Source organism: Rhinatrema bivittatum, chromosome 10 (assembly GCF_901001135.1).
Source record: "Rhinatrema bivittatum chromosome 10, aRhiBiv1.1, whole genome shotgun sequence".
NCBI lineage: Eukaryota > Metazoa > Chordata > Amphibia > Gymnophiona > Rhinatrematidae > Rhinatrema > Rhinatrema bivittatum.
In genome coordinates, this window is record NC_042624.1 from 73746878 (window position 1) to 73767559 (window position 20682).

The 20682-nt window shown below is 44.5% G+C and overlaps 1 protein-coding gene across 1 annotated transcript in view; it reads right to left on the reverse strand.

The window, feature by feature from the left end:
• COLGALT2 (collagen beta(1-O)galactosyltransferase 2) overlaps window positions 1-20295 on the reverse strand; it is a 145487-nt gene extending 125192 nt beyond the window's left edge. The window contains exon 1 of the mRNA XM_029618516.1: window positions 19962-20295. Coding sequence (XP_029474376.1) covers window positions 19962-20164 — 203 coding nt within the window. The 5' untranslated portion in view covers window positions 20165-20295. The remainder of the gene's footprint in view (window positions 1-19961) is intronic.
• Between the last annotated feature and the right edge of the window lie 387 nt (window positions 20296-20682).

Below are 20682 nucleotides of genomic sequence, written 5' to 3' on the forward strand. Positions count from 1 at the left end.
TTAAGAGGATCTCAGATTCTAAATGCAGGGCGTTTTTAAATGAACAGAAAAATGTGACAGTGAATGACTCCCGGAGCACAGAACGGCTCCCTAGAATGTGCCCCTGACTGGATCATCAAACAGCATCTGCCACACATGCTCTCTGAAAAACTGGATGCAGCTCACATCAGGCTCCTGCAGTCCTAGCAGTGAACCTACCAAAAGGTCACAGACCGAATGAGGAACCCAGGGAGAGGTCACAGAGGCTTCCATCAGCCCCCAAGGCTCCTGGTGTCCGAATACCCCTTCCACTCCACAGGCACCGGAGGAGAGCTCTGCTGCTTCCACTCCACACTAGGACGCTGAGCAATCTACTTACTCTTCCTTCCTGTCTCTAAATCTAAGCAAGCATAACGGGGTATGGTCAATTGTATTTCCTCTTCCCTCGATCTGCAGGTCGTTTGGGAAGCTGTAATGCAATCCTGGAATGAAACGCAGCAGTCAGGCTTGCCCCAGTAACAGGTGGCAGTACAATGCTTTCTGGATGAAAGGCACTAATGCAAAGCCGCCCAAGCCACAGGGGTCCCTTAGCGAACCACATAGTGACGAACAGATACCTTGAACCCCAGCGCAATGCTGGGTCCCTTGTGTGTTATAGCAGCCGAATTCTGAAGAACACCACCGTTTCTGTATTGGCTCGCAGCCCGACTGCCACAGAGCGTACCTCTGTATTACTGCCATCAGACCTCTAGTTCAGTGTAAGAACCAACTGGATACATTTCTGCTGGGGAAAAGAAAATCTGAAGAATGTGGTTTCTAACTATTTAAACCAAGAATCCCCCGAGGCAGGCTTTGTGCAGCCAGACAATGGGACAGGCCAAAATGGGGGAGGGGAGGGGAACTAGAGACGGCTTTAGAAGTTACCACTTGGGATTTTGAAGAGCTGCTTCCCAAGTTCCCATGCCGCATTCAGATCTTTCAGGTGTCAGCAGGATGCCTGCACAGTAGTTCTATTCTTCTATTTATTTTTTTTTTTATTACTAATGTTTATTATCGCAGAAGAAATCCAGCAATTGCATGAACTGCATAGAACAGCTCAGTAAAATTGAGAGCCATATCAAGTACAATCTTTGCATATAGAAATAAATACATTTAATAGCATCTCTGAATCGCTTTACAGATACAACTATCATCTAAAGCGATGAACTGTACAAAGATCACAGTTTAAACAAGATACAAAATTCACGAAAAATAAAATATAAATAATTCCAGCTCCCCTCCAAATTTCTCATCCTCCCAGTATAAACTGTGTAAATTATCAGGACATAGATAGATACTCTGCAATTAGCATGAAATTTGAAAAATATTATCTAAAAATCCTTTACCACAAATCAAATGAGCTGGATTCTCCTGCTGGTTTTTGTTTTGGTTTTTTCCCCCCCCATGCTCACAACATTCATACAATCACTGACATATTCATCCATCATCCTCAACCAGGTTTCTAACTGGTTTCTTGCAAAGCCATTCCAATGTCACCAGTAATTCAGATGAAATGGCTCGGAAAAATACCTTCCATTTGTTCATTCATTTTTTTTTTTTTATTCTAAAGCCATTTTCTTCAATTCATAATTTTCCATTTGAAAAATTTCTAGCTTTACTCATAGCTACATCTTTGGTGGGCGCTTCTTCTTTGATCCATTGAAGCAATATACGTTTTCTGGCAACCATAAGCAATATGTCTAACAGTACCTGAAACGGTTGCATCCGTTTCCATAAAACTCAATACCTGTGCACCCAAGTTATACATTTTGGAGCAAGAATAAAAATTATATTAAAAAGTACCTTTGTCCACTTGACATTTTACACATAGCACAGAGTCCTCAACACCCATGTAATAAAGCCGAATTCTATCCACATATGCAGAGTGCACAATTTTTAGATGCATTTCCTGAAATCGTACATTGATGGTGGTTTTATGCCGATGAGAGTAGAAATGTGTCACATCTTCTCTTACTAGGCGTCTGCAATATACTCCTCCAATAATTGCTTTGGGAGCACAGCACCTCTTCAATACGAGACCTCCTGCGAATGCTATACCATCCTGTTATGGTGTTTTTAACCTGACAGTAACTTCCAATAGGACTGCACAAAGGATTTTTCCCTTTTTGTCTGTTGTTCTGAGAGGGCATGGGAGGATACCTAATGTTGGACCTGTAAATCTGCATACCAGCGTTTGTTTTGTAATTTATATTTTTCTTTCAGATTATCAAAGGACTCAAGTGTTAAATGCTTGGTCAAAAAAATCAGCTACAGTATGAGTATCAGCAATAGCCTTTTTTTTTTTTTTAGGGCATAAACAAATATGTGGATAAAGGTGAAACCAGAAGATGCTGAGGTACATTTTAAAAAAAGAGCGCGCGTGCGTACTTTTGTTCGCGCACCAGGCGCAAACAAAAGTATGCCGGATTTTATAAGATACGCGTGTAGCCGAGCGTACCTTATAAAATCCGGAGTCGGCGCACGCAAGGGGGTGCACATTTGTGCAACTTGCGCGCGCAGAGCCCTGCGCGCGCTGCCCATTCCCTCAGAGGCCGCTCCGAAATTGGAGCGGCCTCAGAGGGAACTTTCCTTCCACCCCCCCGCACCTTCCCCTCCCTAACCCACCCTCCCGGCCCTATCTAAACCTCCCCCCTACCTTTATTCCAAAAGTTACTACTGCCTCCGGGCAGTAGTAACTTACGCGCGCCGGCTGTCTTCTGGCGCGACAGGCCCCGACACAGGCCGCTGTGTCAGGGTACTCGGCCATGCCCCGGATTGCCCACATGCCCCGAACCGACACCATGCCCCCTAGCCACGCCCCCGACCGCCCCTTTTTGCAAGCCCCGGGACTTACGCGCGTCCCGGGGCTTGCGCGCGCCGCTGAGCCTATGCAAAATAGGCTTGGCGTGCGCAGGGGGGGTTTAAAAGGGTTACGCACGTAACCCTTTAAAATCCGGCCCATAGTGTATCTGGATTTCCAGAAAGTATTTGACAAAATCCCTCATGAGAGACTTTTTAGGAAATTAAAAAGCCATGGGATAGGAGGCAGTGTCCTATTGTGGACTGCAACTGGTTATAAGATAGAAAACCGAGAGTAGGGCTAAATAGAACATTTTCCCAATGGAGAAAGGTAAATAGTGGAGTGCCCCGGGGGTCTGTTCTGGGTCCACTGCTTTTTAATATATTTGTTCCCATTTCCAGGTCATTTATAAAGACTGAGGGAATCAAATTTGCTGATAATGGGGTCTGAGCAAATTTATTCCAAGTTATTCAATCACAAGGGGATTGTGAGAAATTGCAAGATGACTTTGCAAAACTGGGAGACTGGGCATGCAAATGGAAAATGAAATTTAATGTGGATAAGTGCAAAGTGATATATTTAAGGAAGAGTAACCCAAATTATGGCTACACAATGCAAGGTGCCACATTAGGAGTCACCACTCAAGAAAAGGATCTAGGTGTCATTGTTGAAAATACGTTGAAATCTTCTGCTCAATGTGCAGCAGCAGCAGCCAAGAAAGCAAACAGGATGCTAGGGATTAGTAGGAAAGGAATGGAGAATAAAACAGAGAATATCATAGTGCCTCTGTATCGCTCCATGGTGTAACCTCATCTTGAGTATTGTGTGCAGTTCTGATCACTACATCTCAAAAAAGATATAGGAGAATTAGAAAAGGTACAGAGAATGATGAACAAAATGATAAAGGGGATGGAACAATTCCCCTACGAAGAAAGGCTAAAGAGGTTAGGACTCTTCAGCTTGAAGAAGAGACGGCTAAGGGGAGATATGATAGAGCTCTATAAAATAATGAGTGAAATGGTACGAGGAAACGTTAATCAATGGTTTTCTCTTTCAAAAAGTACAAAGGTCAGGGGATATACAAAGAAGTTACTAGGTAATGCATTTAAGAGAATATAATATTTTACTCAACACCTAATTAAGCTCTGGAATTTGTTGCCAGAGGATGTGGTGAAAGCTATTAGTGTAGCTGTGTTTAAAAAAGATTTTGACAAATTCCTGGAGGAAAAGTCCATTAAGGTAGAGTTGCAGAAATCCACTGCTTATTCTTGGGATAAGCAGCTTGGAATCTATCTACACCTTTGGATCCTGCCAGGTACTTCTGACCTGGATTGGCCAATGTTAGCAACAGGATACTGGGCTTGATGGACCTTTGGTCTGACCCACGATGGTAAGTCTTATGTTCTTATGTCTAAAGATTCCTTCTCCACTATGTTGTAATGCAGGGAATTCCTAAAAGTTAACAATAATGAAAATGTACTAGGTAGGGACCATTTTATTTCTAAGTTAAGTCCATGCTTTACCGGCTGGCTTTATCAGTGCGTGTGCTTTTATCTGCTTTGCTAGATAACCCCCTTAAACTTGTACTACATTAATAGGAAAAAAGGAGTCACCAACCCCAGCTCTATATCAATATTCGTACAACGTCCACTTCCTGACACCTAATATTCTCAACTGACAAATAGCAGTATACATAGGAATATCCTATAAATTAATACAATCAAGAGTTTTCACTCTGAATAATTTGGGCAATAGAATTTTAGATTCCTTTCTCCTGGAGGAGAGGAGGTGCAGATGAGATATAATACAGACCTTCAAAGACCTGAAAGGTATTAATGATGCACAATACTTCACAGAAAAGATCCATGGAACGGGAGTGACCAATCAATATACAGTAGAAGGTCCCCTCTGTTTAAAGCTGACAAAAGCCAAAATAAGAATATAAAGTGCACAAACATCAAAACATTTTCACCTGGAAACTGCAGAACTTGGGGTCATGATATGAACTCCGGGGGGTGCGACTTGGGACCAATGTCAAGAAATATTTCTACACCGAGAAGTTGGTAAATGCATGAAATGCCCTCCCGGAAGGGGTGGTGAAGATGAGAATGCATCCCTACAGGCTAGAAGATGGAAATGAAAAAATAAGGTAACCGATGTTAACTTTAGGTGTAATACTTCTGCACGAGGATAGCGTGCACGGAGCAGCAGTTACTACCATGCTTAACTGTAGACATGGGAGTAAGCTACACAGTGTGGCAGTTACTACCAAAAGCAACTTGCTGGGCCTTTGGTCTTTACCTGCCGTCATATACTATGTTTCTCTCCTGATTAATCAGAGAGATAGGTCTATAAGAAGAGGGCAGAGATGGATCCTTACCCACTTATCAAAGATAAGTTAGGTGTAGAAGGCAAAGACCCAATTGTCAGTATAGATTCAAATTCACCAACAAACAGGAAGTAATTTCTTGCTTAAGATGTTTATAAAATTCACTCTCACATCCATCAGGCCTGGTGTTTTGCAATCAGGAAAAAAAACTCTCTACTTTCCAAAGTGATAGGAGTATACTACCGTCCACCGCCGCATCACAAAAAAGATATAGTTGCGATGTACAGAGAAGGGCGACCAAAATGATAAAGGGGATGGAACAGCTCCCCTGTGAGGAAAGGCTGAAGAGGTTAGGGCTGTTCAGCTTGGAGAAGAGATGGTTGAGGGGGGGATATGATAGAGGTCTTTAAAATCATGAAAGGTCTTGAACGAGTAGATATGACTCGGTTATTTACTCTTTCGGATAATAGAAAGACTAGGGTGCACTCCATGAAGTTAGCATGTGGCACATTTAAAATAATCGAAGAAAGTTCTTTTTCACTCAACGCACAATTAAGCTCTGGAATTTGTTGCCAGAGGATGTGGTTAGTGAAGTTAGTATAGCTGCGTTTAAAAAAGGATTGGATAAGTTCTTGGAGGAGAAGTCTAATACCTGCTCTTAATTAAGTTGACTTAGAAAATAGCCACTGCTATTACTAGCAACAGTAACATGGGATAGACTTAGTTTTTGGGTACTTGCCAGGTTCTGATGACCTGGATTGACCACTGTTGGAAACAGGTTGCTGGGCTTGATGGACCCTTGGTCTGACCCAGTATGGCGTGTTCTTATGTTCACATCTCAAATGTTTTTTGCATGGCACCAGTCATATTCGGTATATAAATCTTCTAAATAAAATAAAATATTTAACATATGCAACCTTTAGCTGCAATCTATTCTTGTGCGATATTTTGCCAACGTGTGTCAAATGATTTTTTCTTCCTGGTCATATAGAAAATGATGTCCTTCAAATACCACTTTAGCCATTTCACAGAATATTCATGCATCCACCTGTACATCCTAGTTATCAGATTATACGTCTGCCATCTAGTAGTCAAGTACTCCATAAAGTCAGGATCCTGAAACCACGACGGGTTGAGTTTCCAAGAAAATGGCTGCCTGTCACCTCTGCACATTTGTCCTGTAAGATCAACTGGGGAGTGATCAGTTATTGGGTTTACCCCAATACCTGCTGATTATACTTCAGTATAAAGAGTGTGCGAAATCAAAACTAATCTGTTCTGGAGTAGGAAATGTGAATAAGAGAAAAGAAGGAATGATTCATGTCACTGAGGTGCAATCTTCTCCAGATGCCCACTAAATCCAACTCCTGCATTAGAAATGGAGCTCTCTTCCTATTCTATGAGTCGATAGTTTTATGCAACGGAGAGACATCCAATAAATTAGATAGCATATTACAATCTCTCCCCAGTACAAGATGGAAATGATCAAATTGTAGGGCCTGAGTTTCAATAGTATCAAAAGAAAAACCATGATCGTATGGTTTTGGGCATAACTATTCTCCCAAAGCAGCTTTCTCCCATATCCATAGGACACAGCCTTGCAGATCCTTCATCACTTTTTCCACACTGAAAGGCTAGGTTTTTATACACAAGTATGGCCACACCTCGCTTTCTTCGAGAATAAGATGTGAAGCCACACATCCTCATCCAAGCAGTCTTAAGTTCACCATCCTCCAAGTGTGTTTCTTGGAAAAGTGCAATATGCATATGTAAATTTTTCAATTACAACAATACTTTCTTTTGTTTAATGGGAGAATGCAGGCCATTTACATTCCAAGAATAGAAAGTAATATTATGTGACATTGTTAAAACACAATAATGAAACAATTAGTAATTTAAAAAAAAAAAAAAAAAAAAAGCACAAAAAAAAAATGCCAGAACTCCACCCCCAGCCTACGTTCAGCATCTGCATTTCCTTTGTGAAAACAGACAGCCAGCAATTCCCAAATATGAGCTATGATGATTAGAAACTGAGGCACATTGTCTCTTTTCACTGACATTTTATCCTCACATTCAGACTAAGCATTCATTCCCAGCCAAATCCACACATACACACCCCTGTAAATCCTCCCTCTTCCCTGGTAGGATTTTCTGAAACTTTCCTTCCCGAACAGAAATATCCATCCTTAATGAAAAAAATAAAATAAAATAAACAGAACAGATAAAATGTCCCCAGTCCATTCCACTTAAATCTAAACAATAATAGTCCAACTGATGCCCCATAATAATGTCACAATACAAGACAGTGGTAACAATAATAAAAATTAAGAAAAATACATGCGATATATATATAAAAGAGCACTTCTGGCGAGTCTGTAGATCCAGCGCCTCGAAATAATTGAGTGCCATGTTGATCAGCTGCCATACATCTACTATCAACACAAACCAAAACATGATGGTGTGGTAATACTGCCCTCATAGTGTCTTTCCAATCTACGACTTGTTAAGAATCTCAAAAACATAGCAAGGACAAGGTTCTCACCTTTCATCCAGGGAGCCAAAGCCTCAGCAACTGCTCCTTCTGGATTTATTTATTTACTTTTCAAAACACACCTCAAAACCTGGCTTTTATTTATTTATTTATTTTTAGTTTTTATAAACCGACGTTCCTGTATAATATACATATCACGCCGGTGTACAAGGAAATAAAACTGTCGCCTCGGGGGCGGCTTACATTTTAACAAATAACATTGTAAATAACATTGTAAACAATTAACAGAGAAACATAAAGGAGCATGACGGAGCTTAAAGGAGCATAAATGAACTTAGGGGAGATTAGAGGAGTTTACAGTAAAAACAATCGTGGCTAATTAAGATTCAATAATGAGCTCTTCAGGAACTTATGGACGACTTATGACTTTTCAAATAAGCCTTCAAGGAAGAGAACGACGCAAGCAAATAAATAAGGATAAGCGGACTTAGAGCACCTAGCGCACAATTTCCAGATACTACTGGAAATTAGTTTCCCCCTCTTATAATGATAGTCAAACCTACAGGTTGAATTGCAATAAACATACAATGTAAATTCCTCACCATAAACCATATTATTCTTAATGCTGTTTTGTTACCGAATAATAATGGCACCATCTATGGAATTTATGATCTATATTTTGATATATGTGCCCTACTGTAAACCGTTATGATGGTAAATAACTTAATGACAGTATATAAAAACTTTTAATTAAAATAAATAAATAAAATACTGCCGGAGAGGGGTGGCAGAGGGAAGATGACGGCAAGGACTTATTTTGTGTCCTTGATGCTACAGGACCCCCTCCGCCCCGCCCGGAGGCTCCACTCCAGGATTTGCAGGACTAACCTCTGGTATTGTGTGTGCCCCCAGTCTTAGAGGTATTCCACTAAGTGGGGTTACAAAGACACTACAAGAAATCTTCTCTGTGGGAACTCTCATGAAGCAACAGTGTAAGCTGAGCTGCACCCGCTTCTTTTGGAAGGAAGCGGTGAGCCCTGTGCATTACTTGTTCAGCACAAAACAGCAGAATAGACTGTAACTGACTAAACTGCACTTCTGGTAAAATACTCATCCTGTCTACCTCAGTTAAATGTAAGCCATTAGGAATCCCATCCCGTTCTCTATCATGAATCCTTCTATATACCCAAGATTCTCCTACTCATCATTTGTAAAAAGCTACTAGGAATACACAGCGCTGGATAGATACACAAAAGAGACAGTCCCTGCTCCGTGGAGCTAACAATCTAGTCAAGACAAACAAACAAGAGAGTCTATGGGACGTGCATTTATTGCAGAGGTTAGGATTTATCAGCAGTTTCAAAAAGTTGAGTTTTTAGATTGGATTTAAATGGCCACAGAGGAAACATGGTGGTCTAATGCAGACCTATGGGGCAGCAAGGTAGAAAGGTTCTCGGCCATTGTGGGTCCAATTCAGCACCTTCATGACTCCATACTAGGGACTTGCACCTCCTCCACCCCCTGTAACCAGGACAGGGGACGGCTACATGTATGTACACATATCTGCACAGAGAGAGATCCCCTGTCAGAGCTTATCCCTAAGAAGGACTTGGACGACCAAGAGGAGATGAATATGCACTGCCTACGCAGAGAGGCTGTGTACTGCACTGGCACAAATCACAGAATTATTCCATTCCTGAAGTTTCATGAGGCAGCATTCTGCTTCTCTTTCAGGCCCACCAGGTACAGAAAGCACCGTTACGCTAACCCGCCCTTCTTAAATGAAAGCATAGCTCCTTCTGTTTAAATGTGAAGAAAAGGGTTGCCCCAGAAAGTGTTTCTCACCCAATCTGCATGACAGCGGAGGGGCGGCAGACTGAAGGCGGTCCGCCTACAAGGCCTCTGCTGCCATTCCCAGAACGGACATTTTTTTGATTTGGCGTGGGTGGGGGGGGGGGGGGGGAGGTAATAATACAATTATTTGGAACATGAGGGACAAGCAGAAGAAAATGGCTTCTTTTTCAAGTTCAGTTCCCTAATTTGCAGCTGGGTGGAAGAGTTGCTGTAACACCGCCTGGGAACGCACATCTGTAAAATGATGACAGAGCTCAGACTTGCCATAAAAATCCTTCTTTTTAAAGGATACTGGAACGGGAGAAATTCCCTTTAGGCTGAGACCTAGCCCTTGTATTTTTATAAGCTGGAAAACTCAAACATATTTTTGTTTATTCAAAGTTACAAACTGGCAAAAAATAAAAGTTTCCTCTTCCTCCTTAAAACTCACATTCTTTTTTAATTATGTTTGGTAAGCTGTAAATCTATAAATGTGGATTTAATGCTCTGCGTATACATTTTTTGCCTAATTTAAACGGAATATATTTGACAAAAAAATCAAAGCCCAGCTGGTGTGCATATATGGGGGGGAGCAGCCACTGCTTTTAATAAGTGATTTTTTAGGATGTTATGTGCTACCCATGGAGTACCAAGTTCTGCAATGACAGGAGAGCACCTTCCTCATCCCCTACAGAACGTTGTGGGCTCCAGGTCCACTGCATGCTATAAACTCGGGCTTCCTAAACCTGCCTCGTGACTTCACAACATGTTGGGGGTTTCAGGATATGCATGACATCAATGACCCAGCGTATGTAAAGGGATCTCATGCACATTCATTGTGGATATCCTGAAAAGCTGACTGGCTGTGGGGGGGGGTCACCAGAAAAGGCTTAGGAAGCTCTGCTATATAAACAGTGGTTCCCAAGCCTTCCTGGGGGCCCCCCCAGCCAGTCAGCTTTTCAGGACCTCGGCAATGAATATGCATGACAATGTACACGCATCTGAGCAGAGCATGCCAAGCACTCTCACGATATGCTGGAAACCCGATTGGTTAGAGGGTCCCTTGGGAACCACTGCTATAAAAGCATGAGCGCCTAGGATTCCTGACTCCGTAGTTGCAGGAGAAGCTGATCCAGTCCTGGTTTTAATATGGACTTGTAGTGCTGACTTCCCTAGTGAGGTCTCTAAGGCAGTGGCTTTCAAACTTGCCGTCATGACCCTGTACTAGACAGAGTCACAGCCCCATTGCTAATGCTCCTGAGTCACATGATGCCTGTACTCTATACAGTAAAATGGATTGCACTTCATGGACGCGCTTTGGACGCGGCTTATATTTGCATGTCATTTAAATACTGTATCGAGCGGTATGTGATCTAAACTGTGCGTGCGGCAAACGCGGGTGCGCCCGGCACTGCCGCACTCTCTCTTACGCGTCCTTACTGTATCGGCCTGTTTGTTTGCTTGCTTGCTTCTAGTTTAGACCAGGAGTAAAGGCAGTTTTTTTCACCAATTAGGCACTGCAGTTGCAGGATTGAAGGATAAAACCTTGTCTGGAGTGAGAAAGATTTGCAGATTCCTGCATTACAAGACCCCCAACTCTCCCATTCCTCTATGTGGTGCAGGAGCGGATTGGCCTATTGGGGGGATCAGGCATCCCCCGGTGGGCCGGTCGCCCTAGACACGTGGTATCTCCTGGGCCAGCCTAGGCGGCGAATCCCCGGGCCGGTCGTCAGCGGGAATCCGCCCCTGATGTGGTGCCTATCATATTTATGCCAAACCAGTCGGTCTTACAGCAGGAGAGTCCGTACTGCACCTGCACACATAAACCTGGCAGCTCAATGACAAATGGGATCACGCAGGGCTCCTCGAACGGCAGGGACACATGCGAGTGTGGCGAAGGGCAGATCACCAAGCGCCTACCAAGTTTGCCAACTTCTTGGAAATATCCTACACAAAAGGAGGACCTCGCTGCAGCCTAGAGGCATGGCTCGAGGACGGGTTCTGTAAAAAACGTCTGTGTGGCAGGGTTACAAGAAGAACAGGAGTCAAAATAACCAGTTAGTAACAAACATCTAAAAACATCTATTTCCCCTCCCCCACACACTTTGTATTACAAAGTCAGATCTCTCTGTTAAAAAAAAAACAAAAAACTGGTACTGTAAATAAGTGGTTTCTGAGCGATAACCTAAAACCTAGGCCCAGCATCTTTCTAGGAAAGCCCTTGGACAAAGCATTCCCACCCAGGAAGGGACGGGCATACTGGAAGCAACCCGAGGTATCATACACGTGCCGGTCTTGGCTGTGGCACTGCAGGGCCCCTTTAAAGGATGCATAATCTAGAACTTCCTTCCAGAACGCCTGACCTTCTTGGGTTTTGGGGGTGTTTTTATTTGGGATGTTCTTTCTTCCTTTTATTGTACCTTAATGTGGAAGTCCATTTTCATTTGCAATGCATTCTGCATAAAACTGATGCACTCGGCTGGAGGATGGGCGGGTTTTTTTGTTATTTTTTTTTATATATATTGTCTTATGAATGTTTGTCAGAGAGGGAGCCAAATTTCCCAGCTCTGAAGAGCCCTGGGCCACTCGCACGGGATGGGAAAAGGGAAAAAAAAACAGCAATTGGGCCCCATGGAATGGGGGCAGGAATACTTCTGCAGGAGAGCTCAGAATGCACAAAAGTGAGGAAGACCAAACCGAACCGTACGCGCCAAAGAAAAGGCAAAGTTTACTGAAGAAAATCCGGTAAAGCCTTAAGCAGTACACAAATCCAAGTCCAGTAAACACAGTCTTAACAGCTCTCTCAAGAAATCCAAGGAAGACACTGGTGCAGGAAAAGTCTTACACACAGGGCCGGAGGAACCACTAGGCGAGTTAGGCCTGTGCCTAGGGCGCCACGGCAGGTGGCACAATTTTGAAAGGGCATAAAGTGCCCTTTCAAAATTCGGCCAGCCCCCATCTCACCCTGCCTCCCCCCCCCCCGGTGGTCCAGCAGATGACCTGGGAACGATCTGCCACTCCCGGGGCCTCGGCTGCCACTAACCAAAATGGCGCCGGTGGCCTTTAGCCCCTACCATGTGACAGGGGCCAACCAATGGCACCGGTAGCCCCAACCAATGGCGCCGGTAGCCCCTGTCACATGGTAGGGGAAGAAGGCCACCGGCACCATTTCGATTAGTGGCAGCTGACGACCCGGGGACGGCAGATGGATCCCAGGCCCCCCATTGGACCACTAGGTGATTTGTGAGTTTTCCTTTTTTTGGGGGGGGGGGGCAGCGCAAGGTTGAAGGTGCCTAGGGTGCCCAATCCCCTTGCACTGGCCCTGCTTACACGTGCTTGTGGAAGCACCATACCAGATATTGCCTATCCTCTTAGGGGGAAGGCACCTGCTCTATATCACTCCCCAACTCACACCTCCTTGTACCTCTCATTGCTGAAAAGTTCTTAGCATTAAACATTGCACGCACATTAACCCATGATAAAGGCCTAAACTTCCCCAAAGATTAAACATTTTTTTTTCTGATACACATCACCAAATAAGGAATACACAATTACAAGAACAGGCAGTGCAACTTAAATATTGAAAGGACATCCTGCCTGTCCCTGAGAGGATCCCTTCCATCGGGGTTTGATTAAGAGAGACAGCAGTAAAGAAGCATCAACTGATTGTAAGAATCTTTTGAGATCTTCAAGGACCCCCATTCGGAGTCTTCGCCCCTGGGGAGAGAGGGGATGTGGCCTGTGTATGGAGTGCGTTACCCGCTCTTTGCCAGTACTGGAGGGTTTTTTTTCCCATCCCAACAAGAAATACTCTGGCCACATGAAAACACCTCACTTAGCCAAGCCCTGGAGAGCAAGTGTTTCTCATATCCTGGTATATAAAAGCCACCTGCACAGGTAGAGCGAGAGACAGTAAGAAGAAAAAAAAAAAAAGACTATAATCAGCATCTTGTGGTGCTGAGAACTGACTTAATTGTGCCATATTTCACCTGCTTTATCATCAGTAAAGTATTTTATTTTGGACACAGTGACTCCAGTGTATTTTTGGGCACTCAAAGCACACACAGAAGGTAAAAATACACCTCTCCCAGGGAAAAGAAAGTACAAAGAAGTCGCCCCTTCAGAGAAGCAATACAAAAAATTATAGGTCAAATTCTGATATTTAAGCATACATTTGCAAGGGTATTTTAACAAGAAAAAGGCACAGAGTTGTAAGACTTGGGGCCTTAACCAAAGAAATTGTCTCTTCAGCTGGGTTGATCTTGCCAGATCTGCAAAGGTACTGACTTTCATATCCAGGAGCGTCGCTGAACGATGTCGAGTAAACATCCTCAAGATCCATTCTTTATCCACTTCTAGTAGAAACGAAACTATTAAAGTGGAGGGCTTAACTTGTTCCAAGAAATCTGGAGTCAGAACCTGAAAACCTTTGAGAGGAAGAATCCTTTTTAAAATGGAGAGATATAGTACACTCTAGAGAGACCAAAGGCAAAGCTTGCTCAGGTATTTTCAATATTTGCGCGAGATATTTTTCCCACGTAACTTTAGCTGCTATCAGAGGGTCTTTAGGGAAATTTATAAACCTTTTGATTCTCTAAAAGTTCCAACTTGTTGGAACTTACCTGATTCTCTCTGAGAACATTCTGTGTTAAGCTGGAACGTTCCTGAATCTCGTCTCACAAGGCAAGATGCCCTATTTTCAACCACAGATTGTTCCACAGTTTTTAGTCTATGGTCCATATATTTAATTACATCCACCATTGGTTTTAATTGTTGAAATATATTCTCATTTAAGGTTTGAACAGCTTCCCAAATCGTATCTGGAGAAATAGTCTCAGGCCTTACCAGTTCTTTTTTTCAGTGCAGTGGGAATCATCATTTCCTCCCGCTGTAGCTGGTGAACGTCTGCGCAATCTGCCGCCGCCGCCCTGGAAATGGCAGGGGCTCCCTTCGGCTCCGGCGGGACCCCCAGAGCCCTCCTACTCTCGAAGCTCACGATGGTTTCTTCTCCGTTTTCACCAGGTGGTGATCCATGGGGCTGGCTGGACAAACGGCCCTCTGCCGGGTTTTCCGGGACCCTTCGATCCTCCGGGGGACAGAGCTGTTTTGGAGCTCTTGCGGGGCGGCGGGTTCTTCTTCCTCCCGCTCACCCTGATGCGAACTTTCCCCATCGGTCCAAAGGAAAGATGAGCCAGCGGAGCGGTCGCTGACTCGCGCTCTCGAGTTTGGCGTTTCCTCGCGGAATGCGGCAGGAGGTAAGAAGGGAGGGACCGACAGGGACAAACTCAAACGCGTCTGCTCACACCACCATCTTGGATCTCTAGGATCTTTTTTTTTTATGGTTCGGATGCACCCACTAGTGATGGAGATTACTTCTGGGCAAATGTTATCTCTGGGCCTTCCAAGCATCTACTCGATCATCCCATGACACGGTCTCCTCATTATGCCAAGCCCTGGAATTCATTGCCAGAAGAAGATGTGGTTTCAGCAGTTAGTGTAGCTGGGTTTTACTGACTTCTCCTTCCCCTTGGGACAGGCACTGAACACCAGGGGCTCCTCCTCTCTTCCCGCTGCTGCCTCTTCGAATGGGGCCACTCTTAGGTTTTTCTGGGAGGGCGGATTCTGTTAATCCCTGGTCCCTGCATGTTCTGGCAGGCTGTTGGGCGGCTCCGCCAAGTCCACTCCTCTCCCTGGACAAGGTAGGAGACTTCAAGGCCCCCTCTGCTGCCACCGTAGCTTCTTGCAGCTCCTTTTGTCTCCTGGCTTTACATTAAAATGTGGTTGTTTAACTGCTAGAGTGTGACACTCCTGAGACAGTATGAGGTATGACAACGTGTAACTTTAGATTATACATAAGTGGAGAGAGTACCAAAATATCGCTATTGGAAGACATGTAACCTTTTCTAAATAGTTTCACTCTTTCGCTGCTATTTGCCAATGCATCTTATTAGAATTACAGGTAGTGACCAACATGAATGCCATAAATTCTGAGCTGCGCAGCACAGATACTGGAATAGGCTTTAATAGCATAGCTTATATCAGAGAGAGTGCCCCCTACGGGTCACTAGATCTACAGAAAAGCTCTAGCTAATTAATGGAGCAGAATCTACTTCAGTACTCAGCTTTGGTTGGGGCCCATGTGATCTCAAAAGCACATGTACAACTTCAACTGGAAAAATAATTTAGAAAACTTAGGTGCCAGTGAAAACATTTAGGAATCAGGGAAAAAACAGGAAAAAATGTCCTTTTGTTTTGCTCTAATTTTAAAGCTTGGTTTTTTTCTGTTTCTTTTTTGCTACATTTTTGGGAGAGCTGGGGAGATTGCTTTCCCCCCCCCCCCCCCCCTTTTTATCAATTTTTCTCTCTTCCCTATCTCCTCCCCATAATATCTCTTCTTTTTTTCACCTCACCTCCATTTCCCCTTGAGCTGAGTCTGCTCTTCCCCATCCCATGTGCTTTGTGTTTGAAGAGGAAGCAGATACCGGTAGAGAGGAAGAGCTCCAGGTCTGTGCACATTAAACAATTTATGTACACTATTTAATTATTCGGCACACATTTTTAGGTTTACATGCTTTAACTCCTAATGCAGTTGCATATTATTAGTTTACTGCATTTGGAATTAACTTTTTTTTTTTGTTTTTAGTGAGCATGTTAAGAAAACTTGAGCTGAAATACAGCACATTGTTTATGGCTGTCTTATCACATCAGGCCCTGAGCAACTAAGCAAGTTGCACCTGAGGATCGGAATACAGTCCAGCTATGATTGGACAAAGAACCTTTGTCCTCCACAGGATCCTTCTCCTGTAGGCAGAGTGACTGAGCTTATCACACCTGGGGCCTGCGACTGGACAAAGAACCTTTGTTCTGCATGGGACCCTCCACTCCCTCAGGAAAAGAGGACCTCCAGCCGCTCTACGTAAAGTAGTCCTTTCTATAAAAGAGGGACAGATATTTAGGAGATATGATCACACCTTACCACCAGCTGCCACTGCAGAGAGGAATATATGCAGTTAGTCTAACTTTATAATAACATAAAATATGCCATACTGGGTCAGACCAAGGGTCCATCAAGCCCAGCATCCTGTGTCCAACAGTGGCCAATCCAAGTCACAAGTACCTGGCAAGTACCCAAACATTAAAATTAATAGATCCCAAGCTACTAACCCTTATTGATTAATAACAGTTTATGGACTTCGGCTCTAGGAATTTATCCAAACCTTTTTTAAACCCAGCTACACTAACTGCTGAACCACATCTTCTGGCAATGAATTCCAGAGCTTAATTATGCATTCAGTGGAAAAGAATTTTTCTCATTAAATCCTCCACCTCCCAATGCATTCAGATCCCCCAGTTCCAACACACTGAATGGCATTTCCATCCGTCCAAAGCACTCGACACCCTTTTCTGACATACTTATTGACCTTCCCTCCATGAAACACTCACTGGTCCCCCATCCTCCAATGCATTCAATGGTTCCTGCAATACACTTAATGACCCTTCCTCCTTGATACATTCACAGACCCTCATCCTCCAGATACTCCCATCTCCTGACAAACTCAGTAATTCCCCAATTACCAGTGCACGGACTGCATTCTCAAGCATACTGCTAACCCCATCCACTGACTGTACCCACAGCCTCCCTCATCCCCCATCATCCACATTCCCCGATGTACACACTGAACCCCAGCCACCCTGACACACTGTCTGGTACTAATAAGGGTTTTAGAATTAACTTAAAGGGTTTTAGACTCAACTTTGAAATTTAACTCCTATACGTCTACACCATTTTGAACAAAAGCACTCTACAACGACCCAATAAATTCTCAATGATTAATTTCAGCTTTCATATTAGATTCTTACTGCACCAAATACTGTGTTCACTGACAGTCTCCCAAAATATGACTAAATGTGAGTTTTACCGCTGGACTGTATGCTACAGGCACTTGCGACATGTTCTGAGGAGATATGCGAAATTCAACCAAGACGTTCCTGCTCAGCGCTGCGCCTTGCAGTCAAGGGTGGATTTCACTTCAGTTTCTCTCTCAGCTTCCATGCAGGTCTTTCTGTCCCGGAAAAAGCGAGCCTTATGGGTGTGGAAAGGAGCGTGCGCTCGCGGCGACTTTTCCAAGGCCACAGGACAGCAGCACAGAATGAATGCATCCTGGTGGTGCAGTCGCTTCACTATTACTGAACATTTTTAAATTAGTGGATCTTCAAGCGGCTGGGAAATTATCCGCTTACCTAGAACTTCTGGGGTTTTAAGGGACAAGTTTCAAACGGACCATTCTGGGACAAAGCTTGCAGACCTTGTACCAATTTGTAAAGGGAAAAGTACGCCTTTATGTTCTCTCTGAACCTTGCCACAGCTGCTTTTTTGGAGCCTTATTTCAAGTAAAATAATGCACGTAAATTTTGAAAATTCAGTCGATATGCATACACCCCCCCCCCCACCCCTCCCCAATCACACACATCCCCCTCCTCTCACCCCCTCCAAACATGGCTACAAGTGCACGCGTTGTGGAACACCTGTGTACTTTTACCACATGTAGGGGCCGATGCAATAAGACACTTGTTGAAAACGGGCACTCGTATTGAGCGCCCGTTTTCCTAACGTGCACGCAGCCACATCCCCTGGGCGCCCGATGCAGCATTTAAATAAGGGCTGCATATAAGAGGACATGCTAGAGAACTGTGCATCCCTAAAGCTCAAATGCATCGGGTGCCCACAACTGCAACAAGCGCTCATATGAGCGTCCATTTTTATTCCACTTCTTCTCGCCGATTTTGCTGAGGTTGCTGAAGATGCCCATAACTAAGAGCCCCACGCTATAGGCATCCAAATCGTGCATCTAGAAGATTTTTTTTTTAAATCAAGCTAATAAACATTTATTTTTCAATACCGCAAGCTGCAAATTTAAGTCTCACAACGATACTAAGCAGTAGAAACCACATTTTTTAATTTCTCATGAGCCCTTGACTCGCAGATTCACTTCATGCCACCTCCGGAGCTGGAGATAAATTTGCTGCGTTAAAAAGTGTGCTTTGGGCGCCCAGCAATTTTCTGCATTGGAGGGCAATAGCTAATAGCCTCAGCCTCATGCAATTTGCATGTGATGGGCGCCAGCTACAAATTTGTTTGGGCGCGTGTTTTGGACGCTCTAATCTCCTTATTGCATTGGGTGCTAGTCTAGCGCGTCCAACCACGTAGGCTGGGCGCACTTTATTGCTTTGGCCTGGCAGAGAGGGCAATCTTCAGATGCTGATCATCACAGCTATATCGCTATTTATCGAGGCAAATATCTTCCTCTTAAAGCTATCCCAAGTCTGTGGAACAGCCTTCTAAGACAGGATAATGATTTACTGAAATTTCAATAAAAGGTTGAAGACTTGGTTTATGTTAACAATTAATAATGCTGCTGTTTTGAGTTTACCTCGGGGGGGGGGGGGGATCAGTAAAGGAACGTCTTATCAGGAAATATTGTCAATTGTGTTGTGTTTTAAAGAAGTTTATTGTCTTATTTGTACATTGCTTTGGGTGATTTGTATCTGTAAAGTGCTTAATAAATACATTAAAGTATTAGCTTTGTTTTACCTTTCTGGTAGAAAATTACCTAAGTGCAGCAGTATACTAAAATAAAGCTCCTGTGAATTTTAGAAATAAAACTGAAACTAGAAGTTCAGGAGGTGCTGTGAGGTGCACAGGGCCCAGTTTGTCTCCGCTAGTTCTGGAAGAAAGGAACTTTCACGTTGTTACATGATTCCTCCTGCCCAGGTCACAGAGAGAGGAGGAATCCCACATGAAGATGCACTGTGGGACCCTTAGAGAAATAGTTGTACTCTTCTATGTCAGCAACATTTTTTCAAAGTACTAAGTGCATTGCTTATATTTCACATTGCAATACTTTTCTTGCACCGACAGGCAAAAAACTGTGCTGGCTTTGAGCCCTGCTTCCGAGATCACAGAGCAGGAGGATTCTCCGGGATTCACTTTTATTTCCCGCAGCCCAGGGCAGCACTGGCTGCCCTGGGCTGCGGGAAATGTATAATACACATGTTTTAATCCGTTTTACTTCTGCAAGATTTCAAAAGCCGGTTTCCGAGCCCCCCTTTCTGCACAACAGAGATGTACTGTAGCAGCAGGAAGAGCTCCGTGTGCACGCACGGGAAAGCCGAGTCAGCCTGCAGGAGATTTCCTAGAAGTCACTACGGCAAGCAAGGACTATAATACTGCACGTCTATGGGGCAACGAACAGAAAGCTAGCCCTCCAAATAAATCCACTCCCCCCGAGAGATCGCCCCTCTAATATAGAGCACGTCTGCCGCACTGGATCGGTGAGAAGGCGCCCAGTGCAGCCCTCGCTGCCGCACGGAGACCACGAGAGCCGGAGCAAAGCGGGGAGCTCTACCGAGGAGGGAAGGCGACCACCACCGCCACATTCCAACAAACCGGCACTCTCCGGCGCGCAACAGGCAGAAAGGGTCATTCTTACCAGATCGCCAGCCGGCTCTTCGGGTAGTCCAGTTGATCCAAGCAGTCCAGAAAGTAAGGCAACGTGTGGGCGGCGTTGCGGGCGAGGATGGCTAGGAGGACCGTGGGCTTCTGCAGAGGGGGCTCCGGCGCAGCCTCTTGCTCAGCCCGGGCAGCAGCCAGGAGAGCCGAGGCGCAGACACAGAGCAGGGGCAGCGCAGCCATGGCTCGGCTAGGCAGAGAGGGAGGAAAAGCCTGCCTGGTGGCGGGACCCTGTGAAGCGCTCAGGCTAGCGACCTTAGCGAGCGCCACCAGGGTGCTGCTATTGTACACCTCATGGTGCCCTCCCCGTTCCCGGCTCCTTTATTTACCTTTCCTGCAAGAGTAAAGTGCAGGGCGAGCTGCGGATGGGGAGGAAGGGGGAGCTAGGCTGGCAGTTCGACCAATCAGAGCTGGATGAGGGCGGGGTCCCGGCCACAGGCGAAATGATGAGTGCCCAACAATTTGTTCTGGTTTTTGTAACGCGCTCTTTCTTGGTTCATTTAATATCTAACCCCCTAGTCCTCGTGTTATCTGAAAGTGTAAGTAATCGCTCCCTCTGCATTTGTTCCACGATGTTATAAACCTCTATCATATCCCCTCCATGAATTCTTCTGCAAGCAAAGCAGTTAGGGCTCTAAGTGTTGCATTTAGCAGTCCCTGGGTTACTCCCGCAAACCGCCGCACTCACCTCCGCTTGCCAG